The sequence below is a fragment of the Schistocerca serialis genome, chromosome 2, assembly GCF_023864345.2.
Source record: "Schistocerca serialis cubense isolate TAMUIC-IGC-003099 chromosome 2, iqSchSeri2.2, whole genome shotgun sequence".
Classification (NCBI taxonomy): Eukaryota; Metazoa; Arthropoda; class Insecta; order Orthoptera; family Acrididae; genus Schistocerca; species Schistocerca serialis.
The window spans coordinates 415946092-415965342 of record NC_064639.1 but is presented as its reverse complement, the minus strand read 5'-3'; the positions used below and the strand labels follow the sequence as shown (position 1 = coordinate 415965342).

General features: G+C 43.5%; 1 protein-coding gene across 1 annotated transcript in view; it reads left to right on the top strand.

Annotated features, from left to right (window-relative positions):
• Positions 1-19251, top strand: part of LOC126457260 (regulating synaptic membrane exocytosis protein 2) — a 1246504-nt gene that overhangs the window by 111230 nt on the left and 1116023 nt on the right. The window contains exon 3 of the mRNA XM_050093425.1: positions 7859-8063. Coding sequence (XP_049949382.1) covers positions 7859-8063 — 205 coding nt within the window. The remainder of the gene's footprint in view (positions 1-7858; positions 8064-19251) is intronic.

The window sequence follows — 19251 nt, the reverse complement described above, 5'->3', positions numbered from 1 at the left end:
TGTAGACCTGTAAGACATTCGACATGATCAATAACATTTGTTGAAAAATTGACACACTGTAATACTATCAGAGATGGAGATGTGAAGAACTTGGAAGATCATTTGAACAGAATGGGTAGTGTATTAAAATAACAGGTAAAACATGGACAGTGGAGTGTAGTCGAATTAAATTAGACGAGCTTAATTTAATCAGATCAGCAAATGAGACTTCAAAATAGGCGAGTGTCTGCTACTTAGGTAGCGAAATAACTGACGATGCCTGAAATAGGCGCCGCACGGAGTGGCCGCTCGGTTAGAGGCGCCATGTCACGAATCGGGTGGTCACTCCCGCCGGAGGTTCGATTCCTCCCTCGGGCATGGGTGTGTGTGTTGTCTTTAGCGTAAGTTAAGTTTAATTAGTGTGTAAGTCTAGGGACCGATGACCTCAGCAGTTTGGTCCCATAGGAATTCACACAAATATGAACATTTTCTGCAGAAACAGGCAGGATATAAAATGCAGTATGCCAATAGCAAACTAGCTTTCTGAAGAAGGGAAATGCGTTAACATCTGTCACAAATATAGCAAGGGAAACTCCCCATCGAACCCCCTTCAGATTTAGTGGTAAGATGGCCAATTGGATAGCCCGTCAAAAACTGTACACAGATCAAGCATGAAAACAGGAAGAAGATATAAACGTGAAAAAAGAAAAAAAACTCGAAACATTGAACGATACAAGTCCAAGAGGTGCAAGATCGAGCGAGTGTGCGAAGCTGCGGCGTCATAGTTATATGATCACGTGCTGAGAGCTCCCGTGAGCCCAACCTTTTTTTTTCTTTTTTCTTTTTCACAAAATTATGAACTGTCTGTCCGGCTATTGACATGTCTGTTCGCTATATTCAAATTTATGTTCGTGTAGTGGTGGTGGTGGTGGTTGTTGGGATGTTTAAAGGGGGACTAAACAGCTGAGGTCATCAGTCCCCCATTCCAAAAACAAGCGAGACAAAGTCGCAGAGCAGATAAAACCCCAAGGGGAAGGAGACTGCCCCCCCCCCCCCCCAGGTGCTAAAGAACACAAATTAGGCAACGAACACTACAGAAAAGAGGAGTACAGACGAACACCAGACAGAAAGAAATAGAAGAAAAGAAGATGGCCGGAGACTGATTGACTGACCACGACAACAAAAAAGGGAAAGAGTCAACCATCCGATGAGACACCAAAACAGCAACAAATATGGAGAGACGCGAGGACAAAAGACACAGAAACGGAAAAGTGCAGGACCCCCCTAAATGGATCCATAAAAAGGACTAGCACGGATAAAATGTAAAACATTGTCAGCCATGGAGCATCGTCGCATAAAATCAAAGGCAAGGTGCCCGGGAAATTAAAAGACTGCCGAAGGGTGCGCAGTCGGGGACACTCCAACAAAATGTGGGCGACCGTCACCCGGGACCCACACCGACACAGGGGGGGGATCCTCCTGACGCAAAAGATGGCCGTGCGTCAGGTATGTATGGCCGATGCGGAGCCGACACAGGATAACAGAGTCCCTGCGAGAAGACCGCAGGGAGGAGCGCCACACATCGGTCGTCTCCTTGACAGCCCGCAGTTTATTAGGCATTGTCAAGCCTCGCCACTCAGCAGACCACATCCCAAGCACCTTACGGCGCAACACCAGCTGCTGATCGGGAGCCGTGAGGCCGATCTCCAAAGCTGGGGCGTCGAGCGCCCCTTTGGCCAGCCTGTCAACACGTTCGTTCCCCGGGATGCCAACATGACCTGGCGTCCAAACCAAGACCACCGAACGTCCAGAACGGGCAATGGCGGAAACAGACTCCTGAATAGAGGACACCAGAGGAGAAAAGGGATAGCAGCGGTCGATGGCCTGAAGGCTGCTCAGGGAGTCACTGCAGATGACGATGGACCTACCTGAGCAGAAACGCATATGCTCAAGAGCGCGCAAGATGGCCACCAGCTCTGCAGTAAAAATACTGCAATCAGCCGGCAAGGAGCGTTGCTCAACATGGGCAGCGTGAGCAAAAGCGTAGGCAGTGCGACCATCAACCAGGGAACCATCAGTGTAGACAGGCTCACAGCCCGGAAATGATTCGAGGAGCGCAAGAAAACGGCGACGGAGGGCCACAGGCGGAACCGAGTCCTTAGGTCCCTGTGCCAAATCCAGACGGACGGACGGCCGGGACAAACACCAGGGAGGCGTAGGTGTACGGACCCGGAAGGGAGGCAGAAGAGGGAATGACCCCAGTTCTGACAGCAGGGACTGGACACGGACAGCTACGGAAAGCCCAGACCTAGGTCGCCGTTCGGGCAAATGGAGGACCATGGCAGGGAAAAGCAGGCGACGATTGGGATGGTCTGGCGAGCAATGCACGTGGACAGCATAGTCGGCGAGTAGTGGTGTAACGCCAGTTCGCAGCAGAGAGGTGTGAGAAAGTGACCTACAGACGTATGTACCTCCAGTTTGTTCTACACAAGTACTACATGTTATGACTCTTGCGTCCCGTTTTGGAAGTTTTACTCTTGAATTGGTTTACTGTAATATACTTCACATCCGATTATTTGTTGTTTTCATTTCTGTGAGAGGTCTATACGACATCTCTCACTATTCATCACTTTAAGTGGCGACGGTAATATACTCTTACCACATGACTCATATCCTATAACCAACGTATGGTATGACAACTGCCAAGACTGCAGCAGGAGAACAGACACGTCAGTGAAAGGACGGAAAGTTCATAATTTTGTGGAAAAAAATGATACGAGGGATATTTGCTTCGCAGTCGAACATCATGACCGCACAACTACGACGACGTGATGGTTGTAATGCGTGATAGTTGTAATGCGTGATAGTTGTGAAGCACATCTCGAGCTTAGATCGTCCACTGTTTCTCTTTTGCTTTTTTTTTCACAGTTCAGTACACCTTCTTCCTGTTTTCATGCTTGATCTGTGTTCAGCTTTTGAAGGGCTGTCCACTGAGCAATATTACCACTAAATCTGAGAGGAGCGCGATGGCAGTTTCCCTTGTATTTCTTTTATGTCCTTCCTAACAGTATTTGTCTACATTACAGCCTAATATGGTAGCCAAATGTGACCGATAACCAGTACAGACAACAAGAGAAAAGAAACTTCTTAAATGTAGCGCTCCAGAAGAAAGCTGAATGTTATATATGTAGACTGGTCAGCTAATGAAGACACACTTAACCTTCTAAGATGTTTAATTTGCACATGCACTCAAGATGTTTGGGTCAAAAAGACGCAGTTCTTTTTTGTTTCTGGTAGGTGTACTTTTACACAACAATGTACTGAAATCAGATAGTTTAGCGCATTAATCATTCACACTGCATAATAGAATAGTACAGCAATACAATAATCGAATTTTATAATAATGTCTGTGTTGATTTTACTACCTTATGCCTAACTTTTACTGACAGTTTTTACACGTGTATGTAAGTTGTTTCTTGCAAGTGCATATTTTACACTTAGCACACTTAACTTCAGTTTTTCCACAGGGATGATATCTCCCTCTCATCGTACTCCTTGGATCATTTCCCTCCGATGTGGCGGATGCAAATTCGAAGTATGTACTTGTCTCTGCAGCTTCCCTTGCAGCATTTCCTCTTGGAAAATACCCTCGTCTCTTCATTCCACATCAATTAGCTTCTCGCCAACAGTTTCTATGAACAATCTTATTCGCTGTAATGTGTTTGTTTTACACTTGGGGTAAATTGCCTTGAACACCACGTATGTAAATGATTTCTGATAACACAAAAATAGGCCATTTGTCTTCTTCTTTACCGTATGATACAATACCATCTTGTCTTAGTGTGTCCAAGGCTCCTTTCGTAGCACTGTAGTCTAACATAATCGGAGGTTTTCTTTTGATGCCGTCACTGACTTTTGCATGGTGATACAGAATGCTTTCCAGAATAAAATTTGTTTTTCGTTGGTATGATACAAGTATTGTGCCCTTTGTGAAATCTGGGGTTAATATGTAACTAGGAACCCCCTGGTCTGCAATAGTTATGGTGGGAGGGAATGCCTATTTTTCACACAGTTTCGACCATGATATTTCTCTTCCTCGGCATCTGTCGTAGCTCACAGGAAGTGAAAAAATCGTCACAGGTAATGTTACGCCCTTTCAAGCTGTAAGACAGGTCAGTTACAAACTTTAAGCATTGGCTCTTTTCAGGGGTGCTCCTGGTCATTTCCAGGCATATGGCTGAATATTTCGTATGTGACTTGTTTCATTGTCACCAAGTACCGAAAACTTGATGCCATAATTTGCTGGTTTACTAGACATATACTGGTGGAAAGGGCAGTTTCCCCTGAATGCAAGTAACAAACGTGTTGGGATTGTATCACTTACATAATATGTCTACCCATTCATCTCATACATCCCTTACAGGTGTAAAGTTATCTTGTTCATGTCTTCGTAATCTTGTATCACGGTCAAAAAATTAAATAACCCTTGGTATCTTTCTGAACGTTTCTAGTGACTCTGTTGCTCCGAAAATTAGACGATCGTTGTATTCGTCCCACAAACTTTCTGTAGACTTATTAGGTAACATTATACTCCAGCAAAAGACAACAAATCTATGTAAGCATCTACGGCAGAACATTTAATGTTTTCGACTTATCTCCATTATCCACTATCCATTAGAATGGCCGAGTATATTCTTTTCAATGGCCGAGTATAATATTTTCATGTAGGAAGGAACAGTTTGAAAGATGAGTATTCAGTTGCACTGCAGAAATTGGCAAACTTTGCTGGTCTTGAGTCAAGTGACCTATATTATATGCTACATCCCGCCTCAGTTGAAGCAGGGGTTCTGTCTTCCATTCGACTGATCTACCCTTTGAAATCAGAACTGCACTGCTTACCATTTGCTGTTCCGGTGTATCATCTGGTGAAGAGCTGCTTTCCGAAATATGATCTACATTCTCGGAAACTATTTCATCACTACATGATATGTTTAGCAGTGTGTTTGCAGTTTCATCATCTTTCAAAACGGCCATTATCTCAATTGAAAAAACACTTATGACACATATCAATTGTAAAAGTAGAAAAGAAGTGACCTGCGTAGCAATGAATCTCTTTATAAATTGATTTGATTACAACAGACAACAATGAACTTCCCTACTTTCTACGCAAATAGACACTCCACTGTTCAAAAGAACAGTGTCTTTACATCCGCCTTGCCCGCATCTCGTGGTCGTGCGGTAGCGTTCTCGCTTCCCACGCCCGGGTTCCCGGGTTCGATTCCCGGCGGGGTCAGGGATTTTCTCTGCCTCGTGATGGCTGGGTGTTGTGTGCTGTCCTTAGGTTAGTTAGGTTTAAGTAGTTCTAAGTTCTAGGGGACTGATGACCATCGATGTTAAGTCCCATAGTGCTCAGAGCCATTTGAACCATTTACATCCGCCTTACTGCATGCATACGCGTCCCTGACAAATTCCATACAGTCAGAACCTGTTGTAGCAGTGAAGGTGAAAACTTGCTGTAACAACGCAGACTAAAATACGGAGTGCTAAAAACAGACGAACAGCTTGAGGAGTACTACTTCTGTGAATAGTAAACTAAAAGCTCCAAAGAAGTTTTTTTTCTGCTAGAGTAGGTGGCAAATAAAGTCAGTGAAGGGAAATCATTAAAATCAAATATTTTCAGAATGATAGACCTTCAAGAGTCCTTGCAGTTCAAAATAGACCCGAATATCTTACGAAGTTTAATCGAATAGGGGGCAAAGAAATGTCTCTCATCAGCATGGATAGGTTGATAGGACAAATGCTGAGGTTGTTGTTGTTGTTGTTGTGGTCTTCAGCCCTGACACTGGTTTGATGCAGCTCTCCACGCTACTCTATCCTGTGCAAGCTTCTTCATCTCCCAGTACCTACTGCAACCTACATCCTTCCGAATCTGTTTAGTGTATTCATCTCTTGGTCTCCCTCTATGACTTTCACCCTCCACGCTACCCTCCAGTGCTAAATTTGTGATCCCCTGATGCCTCAGAACATGTCCTACCAACCGATCCCGTTTTCTAGTCAAATTGTGCCACAAACTCCGCTTCTCCCCAATTCTGTTCAATACCTGTGATCTACCCACCTAATCTTCAGCATTCTTCTGTAGCACCACATTTCGAAAGCTTCTATTCTCTTCTTGTCCAAACTATTTATCGTCCATGTTTCACTTCCATACACGGCTACACTCCATACAAATACTTTCAGAAACGACTTCCTGACATTTAAATCTATACTCGATGTTAACAAATCTCTCTTCTTCAGAAACGCTTTCCTTGCCATTGCCAGTCTACATTTTATATCCTCTCTACTTCGACCATAATCAATTATTTTGCTCCCCAGACAGAAAAACTCCTTTACTACTTTAAGTGTCTCATTTCCTAATGTAATTCCCTCAGCATCACCCGACTTACTTCGACTACATTCCATTATCCTCGTTTTGCTTTTGTTGATGTTCATCTTATATCCTCCTTTCAAGACACTATCCATTCCGTTCGACTGCTCTTCCTTTTGTTTCCTTTACTGCTTGTTCAATATACAGATTGAGTAACATCGGGGAAAGGCTACAACCCTTTCTCACTCCCTTCCCAACCACTGACTGTATTATATGTTAATAAGACATGAGATTTCTTGAAGCTGAGGTATCAGGTAGGTAAGCGTGGGAGGGTGTTGGGGTATAGTAAGAGTCAGAGCCTGACTGCAGTGAGCAGGTACAAGAGGATGGAGGTTGCGGTAGTTATGTAGTGATGAAGGGACGTGCACAGAACAGACTAGCTTGGAGAACTGAATCAAACCAGTCTCAGGAGTGAAGAGCGCCGACAATAGGAACAATGACAAAAAGTAATACAATGTAGGCTTTCACGGCCGGTGTTGTCTTCAGTTGAAACTTCCGGGCTGAGAGGCCGTGATCGGTGTATAAAATTTCCACCTGACGTTTCGTCTCCACTGCGGGAGACATCATCTGAGGTCGTCCGGTTACTGCCACTGAGGCTCCAGGTACTCTCGCATTTATAGAGCGCATAGAAGGCACACCCATTCGTCACGTGATGCCGACGGTATGCCTATCTTTGGAAGGTGTCATCATCCTTGATTAAGAGTAATCGATTGTCATTCTGCTGGCGCAACGTCGACATCCATATATTGTCCAACTTTAAAACTTCCTCTTTTCTATTAAAATTGTTATGGTGTTTGTGAATTTATATTGCTTCTGTCTCATTAAATTTAATTTCGTGATTCCCATCTCGAAAAACATGCTCAGCTTCGAGATGGGAATCACGAAATTAAATTTAATGAGACAAGCATTCTAGCACGAACATCCCATTATCATGCGCGCATGTATAGAGAAGCAACATAAATTCACAAACACCATAACAATTTTAATAGAAAAGAGGAAGTTTTAAAGTTGGACAACATATGGATGTCGACGTTGCGCCAGCAGAATGACAATGGATTACTCTTAATCGAGAATGATGACGCCTTCCAAAGATAGGCATACCGTCGGCATCACGTGACGAATGGTGGTGCCTTCTATGCGCTCTATAAATGCGAGAGTACCTGAAGCCTCAGTGGCAGTAGCCGGACGACCTCAGATGATGTCTCCCGCAGATGGAGACGAAACGTCAGGTGGAAATTTTATACATCGACCACGGCCTCTCAGCCCGGAAGTTTCAACTGAAGAATGACAAAAAGTTTCTTACGCGCTTGTAAGTGGGCCGTAGGATGCGTTAGTTGACAACTGATTTGCGTTCACTGCGGCCAGGTGTGACTCCAGTGTGTTTGTGTGGAGCAGCCGGCTCCGGGCCCTCTGTCAGCCTCTCTCTGACCGCGCTGCGGGCGTGTGGTGTTGCAGGCGCAAGCAGGACGAGGTGCAGGTCCTGGAGGAGACGATCCGCGCGCGCAGCGAGCAGCAGAAGAAGGCGGGCGTCGAGCTGGACGCCACGTGCCACATCTGCCTCAAGACCAAGTTCGCCGACGGCGTGGGGCACATGTGCAACTACTGCAACATCCGCTGCTGCGCGCGCTGCGGCGGCAAGGTCACGCTGCGCTCCAACAAGGTGCGTCCTTCACTCTCACCTTCTGTCCACCACCTATTATATAGACGCTAAGCTGTTGTTATGGCCGCAAGATAATTAACGCTCGAAATATTCTCTCTCAAAATGTTTATTGTTTTTTTCTCCTGCAAGGATGAAAACCGGAGTGCTACAATACCCACTCCAGTAGGGTGCGTCTCTACTGCTCTCCCAGCTGACTGAGTTATTCAACTAATGTTTAACCCCTGTCTTTTTTCCACCTCCTAATTACAGCTTTTGTGGTACAATTATTGCCTGAAGATAATTAATGCGCTAATTTTTCACTTTGGTATTTCTATTATTGTTTTCTTATTCTTGCAAAAGCGAAAACAAAGAGTTTCATTGACGTATGATCCTTAAATGTCAATCAGCCAATGTCTTCTCTGAAGTACGTCCAGATAATGGTGCTGACTTCGTAAAATATATCTGACGCGATTTATACAAGTATACTAAGCGGGCACTGTTTTAGTATAATCCCGAGCGGCTGTCACATTTTTATAGTATGTAAATATGTTACATAAAACTGCAACCAGTCACTTTCTTGAATAATTATTTTTCATTCCATGAACCGGTTTTCGAACCTTTCCAGGTTCATCTAAAGATTGTTTCTGGCGGTTACATAATTATTTATAGCATAAATCTGGGTGCTGGCTCTGTGACAAGAAGATGGAACACCCTATAATGAATCGCCATGACTATGGTTTATCCGTCGATATGGATGTAAATTTAGTTTTTTACTTATTGCGACAGTATGGCCGGCTTTTTTTCGTCAGTGTCCATCTGCCTGCTTCTATTTTAATGGCCAGTTGGTATATCACTACACACACTTTTACACCACCTATATTATTTTACACTGACAGAGAAACTTTGCCCGCATTCAGCATGTGCTGTACAACTGTTGCTTGTAACAAAGATTTTGACAAAAGATGTGACATAGGCCTACTTGACACAGAGATGTAATTTGTTCTTTTTTACATGTATTAAAGTCGATATAAGGGCAAATATTTTAATCAGACTTCCAATAAGTACAGAATAAAATAAATAAATAACTGGATTACTACAAGAACAAACTTCAAGTGATCTCATGTCTTATTTCTATTTGTATATTAACGTATAATACAGTCAGTTTATAGCAAACATTTTAATCAACACTGGCATTAACATGAGTTCCCAGGAGTTAATAATACAGAGTTATTGTACTTGCAATGAGATACAGTTGTTTGACTAAGACCTTCACATTTAAATTTTAAATAATAACAAATCTGTCAGAGTGTAAATTAATATAGCTAGTGTAAAAGTGTGTTAAGTGATACATCAACTGGCCATCAAAATGGAAGTGGACAGGTGGACACTGATGGAAAAAACCGCCCTAACTATCGCAGTAAGTAAAAAACTAAATTTACATCCATATCGAGAGATAAACAATAGTCATGGCGATGCGTTAAAGCGTGTTCCATCCTCTTGTCACAGAGCCAGCACCAAGCATTATGATGTAAATAAAGATGTAACCTCTACAAACCATCTGAAGATGAACCTGAAAAGGTTAGAAAACCGGTTCACGGAATAAAACATAATTATTCAGAAAAGCGACTGGTTGGAGTTTTATGTTACTTATTTACGTTCAATTAACAGTCACGTGTTCTAAAATATCAGTAATGGATAAGCTTAATTTTTTATAGTTGCCGTCAAAGTGCACTTGTGTGATATCAGACAGCCTGTGCTTGTAGGCGTAGAAGCCTAAGTAACCTTAGTAGACACAATTACATTAAACGTAAATGTTCATAGATTTCTGTACATTCGACAAGAAATATTTCTCACAAAGTGAATAGCTAGATGATATTTATTATAAATGGCTCTTTTGGAATGGTGTAGAAACGAGCCTGAAAGCTGTAGATCAAAGCCTCTCCTACTCGTCTCGCTTTAGAAGACTCCTTCCGGTCCTCTGCATGTTCCTTTCTGTATGTGTGTACTTGTTTCTATACCGCATGAAATGAGCGAATTGAGAGAATGGCTAACTGCCTGTTTCCACTTTTAATATGAAAATGTGTTTAGCTGCAGTCCTATGAGGACCTTCCAAATGCCTTTCTATTGTGCCTTCATCTACACCGATGAACGTGGGGCAGTGTTAAAGACAAGGAACTCAGCATAGAGAGCAGTAGATTCAATTCTAGCTGCTCTACAACCCACACGAATGATGACACTCCGTACTCGCCGACGCTGCAGCCGATTCCTTGACAGGTTTTGCTCATTTGAGGTTTCTCGACGTTAACCGGTATCAGTATCGACAAAATAAAAGAAAAAGCCTGCAGAAAATATTTTTTTCCGATAATGATAGGAGACCACCGCAGCCTTTAAGTGGCGCAGAAAAAAAAGTTGTTTTAGTTGGTCAAAGCAACGAGATTCCGCACAGTGACTAGTATAGATGAAAAAAAAGTTGTCAGTATGCTGATGCACTTGCCAGTCGTTTTCAGACGGGGCGGACGTCGCCGTAGCTTTAATGTTTCATTTAGAAGCGGTGAGAGTTTAACGCCCCGTCAACATTAATGTCAGAAGAGAATCAATTTATATCGAATTGCAATGATGAACAATGTCGGCAAGGTTATTTTAGGGACCAAGTCGGCATTCGACTTAAAATACTCAGAAAAAAAACACGGGAAACCTCTGCCTGGAAATTAGGACGGGAATTAAAACCTGGCTCCGCCAGAATCCTAACAACGTTTCTTAAGCGATCCTGAGGTCAGAATTCTGTAGTGCAAGTGCGTATTCCAAGAGCGTTCAGATTAGCACAGCAGAGCGCCAAGGCGATAAATAACAGGGTAGTTTGAATCTCCATTTCAATAATACGAGTAAAGGAAGGCTGATTATAGTTTAATGTACCATTGAATTAAGAGTGGATGCTTCGAACTGATGGAATGAGAATGCGGGAAACTACAGCCCGATACAGAAATCAGTGTGATATGCACATCACGCTTTTTCTTTCCTTTTTTTTTCTTTTGTATATTCTGTAAGTCTGAAGAATATTTTCGTCTTGTGAGGTCGGTGAGCTTATTTGAACGATAATTCTAATTGCGAGCTGTTTAGAATAACACATATTTATGTTCGTTTGTCAAGATCGAACTTTGAACTTCAGAATATTTTGTTTGTAGAAAAAACAAACTATTTGCCTCATTATCTTCATTATATGCACTAGCTAATACGAATAAGATTAACAGAAGAAATTGATTGTGGCATCGTTGAAGTAATTATCCAGCATCGACCTCACGTGAATTATGGTAACTATGGAAAAAGTAAACTAGGATGATTGAACGGGGACTTGAATCCCGCTTCTCCCATTGTGTCACCTCACTCAATAACGGTGCAACGGAAGATAACATTGTTTTCCGTATAAAAGCTACTGGTGGGTTGGAAAAGCGGGTACCATAATATCACAGTACTGAAATTCTCAAGCACTTCGGTCACAGAGAAATCTATTTTATTGAACCATAAGTTGGTTAGCAGAAACCAGTCTTATTATGATATTATGGTACCCACTATTCCAACTCACCAGTAGCTTATACCGTGAATGTGACACTACCTTTTTTTGTTTCATATCTTTTAACTGGTTTTATCGGTTTGACCAATGTTTTAGCGTCATTTTAAGTTTTACTGCTTGAGAGGTTTAAAAAATTTACACTTTATAAATTTCTTATTAGCGGTATTAATTTTGTGTTTTTGGGCCTATTTTTTTATATTCCTGAACTAAATTCAATTTTAATAATTCACGGTTCCACCTAATTCGCTTTTTGTAAGCACGTTGGTTAGCCAACGCCATCTGCCTTTAATGTCTGGTACTACGGCCGTTTAATCTTGCCTCCACGGCTCTGTTTTTTGTGGCCGGCTTGGAGGGCTGTTCTCGATCGCATTATCTGCTATTTGTCAGATGTACGCAACGCTCTATGCTGTGTACACCCGAACACGACTGGCTCTGTGTTACGTTAGGTAGTGCTTTTATTCATCCCATGACCCTAGGATGATGGTTCCTTGTAAAATTTTATCTTAATATCATGTGGTGTCATTAATGGACGAATGCTGGTTTTCCACATTAATTTTTATGCCAATCTGATGATGCCTGAAAAGGGCGAAATGAGTGATTTCCTAAAATGAAAAAGATCGTACAACAAAAAAAAAAGAAAAAAGCACTCCGCCTTCAGGCCACGAGTGGCCTACCGGGACCATCCGACCGCCGTGTCATCCTTAGTAGAGGATGCGGATAGGAGGGACGTGGGGTCAGCACACCGCTCTCCCGGTCGTTATGATGGTATTCTCGACCGAAGCCGCTACTATTCGGTCGAGTAGCTCCTGAGTTGGCATCACGAGGCTGAGTGCACCCCGAAAAATAGCAACAGCGCATGGTGGCCTTGATGGTCGCCCATCCAAGTGCCGACCACGCCCGACAGCGCTTAACTTTGGTGATCTCACGGGAACCGGCGTAGCCACTGCGGCAAGGCCGTTGCCCATTGTACAACCAAGACTGTCTTATTTCAAGAAATTCATAACCCGTTGTTGTACCAGGCGCCCAGTATGGAATGGAATCACTTTACAAAAAAAAATGACTAAAATATAAGCAGGCTGTTTACGCAACAATCAAAGTGACAGAGATACATGAGACTATTTTTATACAGTCATCAAATCTTTGCAAACAGTGGCCGGATTTTTCTACTAACTGTTGAATTGGACGACGATAGAAACCCGCCCGTTGGTCACGGGGCCATTCGAGAACCGCTGTGTGTACGTTCTCATCGCTGGAAAATCCCTTTCCCCCGAGGTATTCTTTCAGGTTGCCGGAAAGGATGGAGATCACATGGTGCACGGCTGGACTTCACAATCAGCGGTAACCGCCTCTGTGCGGCCGCGGTCAAATTGCCAGCACCATTTCTCTGCGGCTGGACGCAACATTGCACTTGGTCTATATATCACCACAATTTCGCAATGAAATTAGAATTCTACTAATACCTTCAGCTGCTAACGGGAGTTGATATGTATCAATGGGGACAGGTGCAAGTGTGTGCCCCGACCGGGACTCGAACCCGGGATCTCCTGCTTACATGGCAGACTCTCTATCCACCTGAGCCACCGAGGGCACAGGGGATAGCGCGACTGCAGGGACTATCTCGCGCACGCCTCCCGCGAGACCCACATTCTCTCTTGTACGTCCACACACTACATTCGTAGTGTCGCACCCCAGCACACTCATTACTCGTGGACATGTCCGAAAGAACAGACACCATATCCATATAAGTATATATTTCACAGTGATTCTGTGTGCTATTTAGACCTTTTGCCCACAGGAATCTTACTGTCCCTCGTATTCCAACTTTGGAATACTTACTCAGCTGCAGAGCCGTTTCAAGCATACGTGGCGACTCTCCTGTTATCCGTAACGCAGTACAACTGTGTCTGCAGGAAACCTCTTCCGGCAATGCCCCACTCTTGTTGCGCAATGGTCTTAGCGTGGGATGACATGCGTCACTTACTTTCTTAAGTCCTTACGTTTCTGCCTGTCAGGCCAATCGCCACTAACCGGTAAAGAGAACTCGATGCCATTGAGACAGGATCGACTCTCTGTGATTTCTTCTCCACCTTCGTACATCACCGATCTGCGACGAGATGGGGAGGCGACAATATATTGTTGCTCGTAATGACCGCCTAAACACCAGATTAATTGTTCTAATAGAGTTGCGCAGCGATTGGATTTACACACTCTTCCTACATCTAGATCTACATCTACGACTTTAGTCTGGAACTCTCAATTAAGTGTCTGGCAGAGTGTTCATCGAACAATCTTCGAGCTATTTCCGAGCGGTCCGGAACCGCGCTGCTGCTACGGTCGCAGGTTGGAACTCTGAGTCGGGCATGGATATGTGTGCTGCCCTTAGATTAGTTAGGTTTAAGTAGTTCTAAGTCTAGGGGACTGATGACCTCAGATGTTAAGTCCCATGGTGCTCAGTGCCATTTGAGCTATTTCTCTACCGCTCCACTCTCGAACAGCGCGCGGGTAAAACGAACAATTAAACATTTCGGTGAGAGATGATCTTTCTCTTGTTTTATTATGATTATCATTTCTCTCTCGTAGGTGGGAGCCAACATAATATTTTCGGGTTCGGAGGAGAAAGTTCATGATGCAAATTTCATGAGAAAATACTGTCGCAGCGAAATAGGCCTGTTTCGATGACTGCCACCCCAATTCGCATATCAAATCTGTAGCACTCAAAAATGGTTTAAATGGCTCTGAGCACTACGGGACTCAACTGCTGAGGTCATTAGCCCCCTAGAACTTAGAACTAGTTAAACCTAACTAACCTAAGGACATCACAAACATCCATGCCCGAGGCAGGATTCGAACCTGCGACTGCAGCGCCTTTAACCGCACGACCACTTCGGCCGGCCTGTAGCACTGCCTCCCCTATTTCCCTATCATTCAGAACAAACTGCCACTCTTTGAACTTTTTCGATGTCTTCCGTCAATGCTATGTATTGCGAATGCTATACCACGTAGCAGTAGTCCAGAAGAGGATGGACAATCGTATTGTAGGTACTGTCTTTAGTAGACTTTTGGCATTTTCTAAACGTCCTGCCAATAAATCGCAGTCTTTAGTTAGTTTTCTCAGTAACGTTATCATTGCGATTTTTCCAAGTTAACTTGATAGTCAAATTCGCAAGGCTTTAGATTCGTCTGGTTTATCGTGTAACCGAAATTTGAAGGATTCCTTTTAGTATGCATGTGGATTGCCTCACACTTTTCATTATTTAGAGTCAATTGCCACTTTTCCCACCATACTCTATATCTTGTCTAATTCAATTGGTTTCGATCACCTGGTGATTTTACATGACGTAAATGACAGTTTCATCTGCAAACAATGTACGAGGGCAACTCAGATTGCCTCCTAAATCGTTTACATAGGTTAGAAACAGAGGGCCTACAACGTCTCCCTGAGAAACGCCAGACATTACTTCTGTTTTACTCGATGACTTTCCGTCAATAACTACGAACTGTGACCTTTCTGAAAGGAAATCACGAACCCAGTAGCACACAGTTTTTCCTAGCGGACCCCAAATAATGTGGCGAGCAGCTCTACTGTATTCTTATCTAGATACCTGCGAGCCATAATATGTTGAATGCCGGAGACCACTATGAAACAGATTTCAATGTTTTATCTCTAACGACAGCGGCTGAGCATTGGATTGACATCGCTCTGCTATACGCCTCTGGTCGTAACGCGACACTGCGAGTACGGTGTAGGCTCGGAGTAACTCTTCTGGGCCTATTGACAGGCTGAACACTATGCAGATGCCGCATCGTCCCTTTCACAACTGGAGACACGGCGTACTCTCCTGAACTGCTCTGGGAATGCAGATTTACTTCTAGTTCCACCACACAGTTCCGAGTACCAGTATTGACAAAATGGTTTCAGATTTTAAGAAATCCAAACTGTGAAATTGTGAGAGTGTTGCAGAGCCTTTCGGATGGGCTGCTTTGGGACTGCAGCAGAGGCGCCTGCTGGGAGAGGAGCGAGAGGGTGCGAGGAGGCGGCTGGCCATGCGGCTGTGTCTGCCGGGTCGATAGCCGGCCTGCCTCCGCCGCCCCGCGCCCAGCGCCCGCCCCGTTCCGGCTTACCGGCCCCAGTCGCCAGATACTTCCTCCCTGCCCGTTCCCACCGTAAACAGTACACTTCTACGTCTCTGCCGGACGCCTCCCCCTACTTGCTGCGATCCGCAGCAGTATTCTGTTTAGCTAATTATCCGTCTGATGACGTGGCAGTCGCTTATTGTCATTTCTCAACCGGCTCAAATACCTGGATCCACATTCTGATAAATAGGTTATACACAGAGCTGCAACAAATTTGTAGATTCATGTGTACCAGTCTCGAGAGAAGCAAAAATACAGGAAAGAGCAAAATTTGTAACTTTTTCATTATTCGTCTACTTATTTGCAATTTTCGGATTTCATATGCCTCTGTCTTACAGTTTGGAGTGATACAGGTAATAATGAATAAACCCGAGCGAGCGATCGAGGTAGTGCAGTGGTTAGCACGCTACACTCGAATACGGGAGGACGACGGTTCAAAAATGGCTCTGAGCACTATGGGACTCAACTGCTGTGGTCATAAGTTCCCTAGAACTTAAACCTAACTAACCTAAGGACATCACACACATCCATGCCCGAGGCAGGATTCGAACCTGCGACCGTAGCGGTCGTGTGGTTCCAGACTGTAGCGCCTTTAACCGCTCGGCCACTCCGGCCGGCCATAACCTTCTCTCCTTTTTGAATACCAGCGCACCTGACGAAACGGTAGCCGCACGAGGATTAATGTCTTTAAACATATTTCGTGAACTATCTTGGCCCGCTTTTTGAATGACGTTCAATCTTCACTTATAAAAATACTCAATAGAAACTGAAGAATAACGTAAATACATCTACGTCCCGCGTGAAACCAGTTCATGTATGAACAATCTATGTAAGCCTACCAAACACTTCAGAATACGATAATATTTTCAGCGTGCATTTAACTTTAGTAATAAAGCTTATCTTACTAAAATAGTTTTGAAACTTTTCTATATTGTTTGGCTTCTAACAAACATGCTTTTGCTGTTTCGAGGCATCCAGCTTCGGGATGGTACGTCTGCAGCTGTACATTATTGAGGAAGACTTCATAGATTTTTGTTTTGTGAATTTACAATTTATCGCTGCAGTGGTTACCGGTTTCGCGCTGAGAATGGGGGAGTCAGCCCGAAGCCGGTAATCACTGTAGCGATAAAGTCTATATTCACGCAAATGACACGGATAAAATAAAAATTTCTGTAATCTGCTTTTCCATTTTTCTCACAATGTCTAGCTTGAAAAGATCTTGAGTTTAATGTAATTTTCCAAAGATCTATGCAAAAGCGAAGAATCATTTGATTTCCTATTCTTCTGCAAAGTTACCCCACAAAAGACATTTTATTCACAGTACTGTACACGGGAAACAACAATACGTGGAATTCGTGGGTAGTTGTATCTTGTGGATGGTGTAATTTATGGTCTGTAAAATAAAATGCTCTTGGTAATTGAAACCTGCAACACTTTTTGCTTCTTCAAATTTAAAGGTACCTACAGCGGTTGAGCGTTTTATTTATCCTTCTATTTTATTTTACTTGGACCAGTTCATATTTACATGTAAGGTTAAGCGTCATGATCAGATTGTAACATCTCTGCGAAAGCAAGTTCGTTAGAGATGAACCAGTAGGGTTAACTTGGAGAAGGAATTATTCCAGCATTAACGTCAAGTGATTTACGAAAACTCGAAAACCTAAACGAGTGTGGCCAATCACGTACTTGGACTTCACTGCTCCTGAATCCTGTACCGTCACTTCGCTAGCAGCGGGTGCTCGAATCGTTTCCTGCCAAGCGCTCAGCTAACGAAGTACATGAAACTTTAGTGTTGAGATTAATCAGTTCTTTTCACGTTCCTTACTCACATCATGCAAGCTTCCAAAATTACACTAAGTATCTTGCAAACAGATAAGATAAACAGACCATCAGCAGTAATATTTAATAAATATTCAGGTGACAAAACTTACTGCGGTTACGGGATCTAGCGCTTGATTTTGTATCACCATGCACCATGAACAAGGAGTTTAGTTATATCTAATTTATCTAATAATCTTTTTCGCTTGAATTCCTTGTTATAATGACAAAGTTCAAGTATGTTCATTATAACTAGAACACTCACTTAGGTCTGGCAGCAATGGGGTAATGAATCGATCACATACAATGTATACACAGATATGCGACTGGCTCGAAGATAACTGACTAGCAGATCACAGTACACGATGAATGTTCCAGGTAAACGAAAGTAATATGGGATATGCTCCAAGTAAGCATCTGATGCATAAATGAGGAGAACAGGTATTAGAGTAAACGTTCAAGAGACTAAGACAGGAGAACTTAAGGCACTTAGCTAGTCATATACAAGGTCATTTTCCCTCCCTCAACATGCGAATGTAATAGACAAAAATGCATAAGGACCGCTGATATTCTCAATACGGTACAAGTAAGCGATTTACAAGCTAGGGCCAGCAACACTACCAGAGTCCTCGCAAAGGATTCTGTTGTCTACACGGAAGTATTGTCATAATATGGTAGTAAAAGGGTTCAGAAAGATTTTCACGAAATTTTGACTTGCTCTAAATGTACCAGCTCTCTTTAAATGTCAATACACATCTGATCAACATCATCCCGACACCCATAAGTAACGCAGGATTGACCACTAGAAGCCACGAGAGGCGAAGCTGCTAGTACAAAAGAGGGCGGGGGATACTGTGTTGTCATTGGAGAAGCGGTAACAGCAGTGTGAGTCTGTCAGAAGTGGTCAGTGACTTCGAACGTGGGCTACCCATTGGATGTGACCTGAGTAACAGAGCCGTTAGATACATTACAACCCTTCTAAAGCTGCCATGTCGGCTGTTGGTGACGCGATTGTGAAGTGAAAACCCCAAGGTACAACCACGGCAAAAGCAAGACCAGGCCGACCTCATGTAGCGTATTGAGGGACTCGGAACGCCGATGATTGCAGAGGGCGACTGTGAAGAGTCGTATGACGTCAGCGGAAGGAATGAATCGTGAGTTCCAAAGCGCTACCAACAGTCCAGCTACCATAATGACTGTGTGTAGGAAGTTAAGACAATGGTGTAGCAGCTCTGTAGTCATTGGTATGTGATGTTTAATGTGGCGTAAATAGCGATGTCAGTGAGCAGTGAACGACTGGGAACGAGTGATTTCGAACGATGAATCACGTTACACCCTGTGGCAATCCAATGGAAGGGTTTGGGTTCGGCGAATGCCTGGAGAACGTTTCCTGCCGTTACGTATGGAGCCAGCTGTGACATACAGAGGAGATGGCGTTACGGTTTTTTCGTGGTCAGGGTTTGGTCCCCTTATTGTCCTTAGAAAACGCTAAATGTGGAAAGATATGAACACATTTTACAACATTGTCTGCTGCGTACATTAGTAGACAAGTTAGGAGACGTTGATGGTTTGTATCAGCGTGACAGTGCACCCTGTCATAAAACAGCATCTGTGAGGCAACGCTTTATGAAGTAACATTCGCGAAATGACTTGCCTGTCCGCAGTCCCGACGTGGACGCAATGGAACGC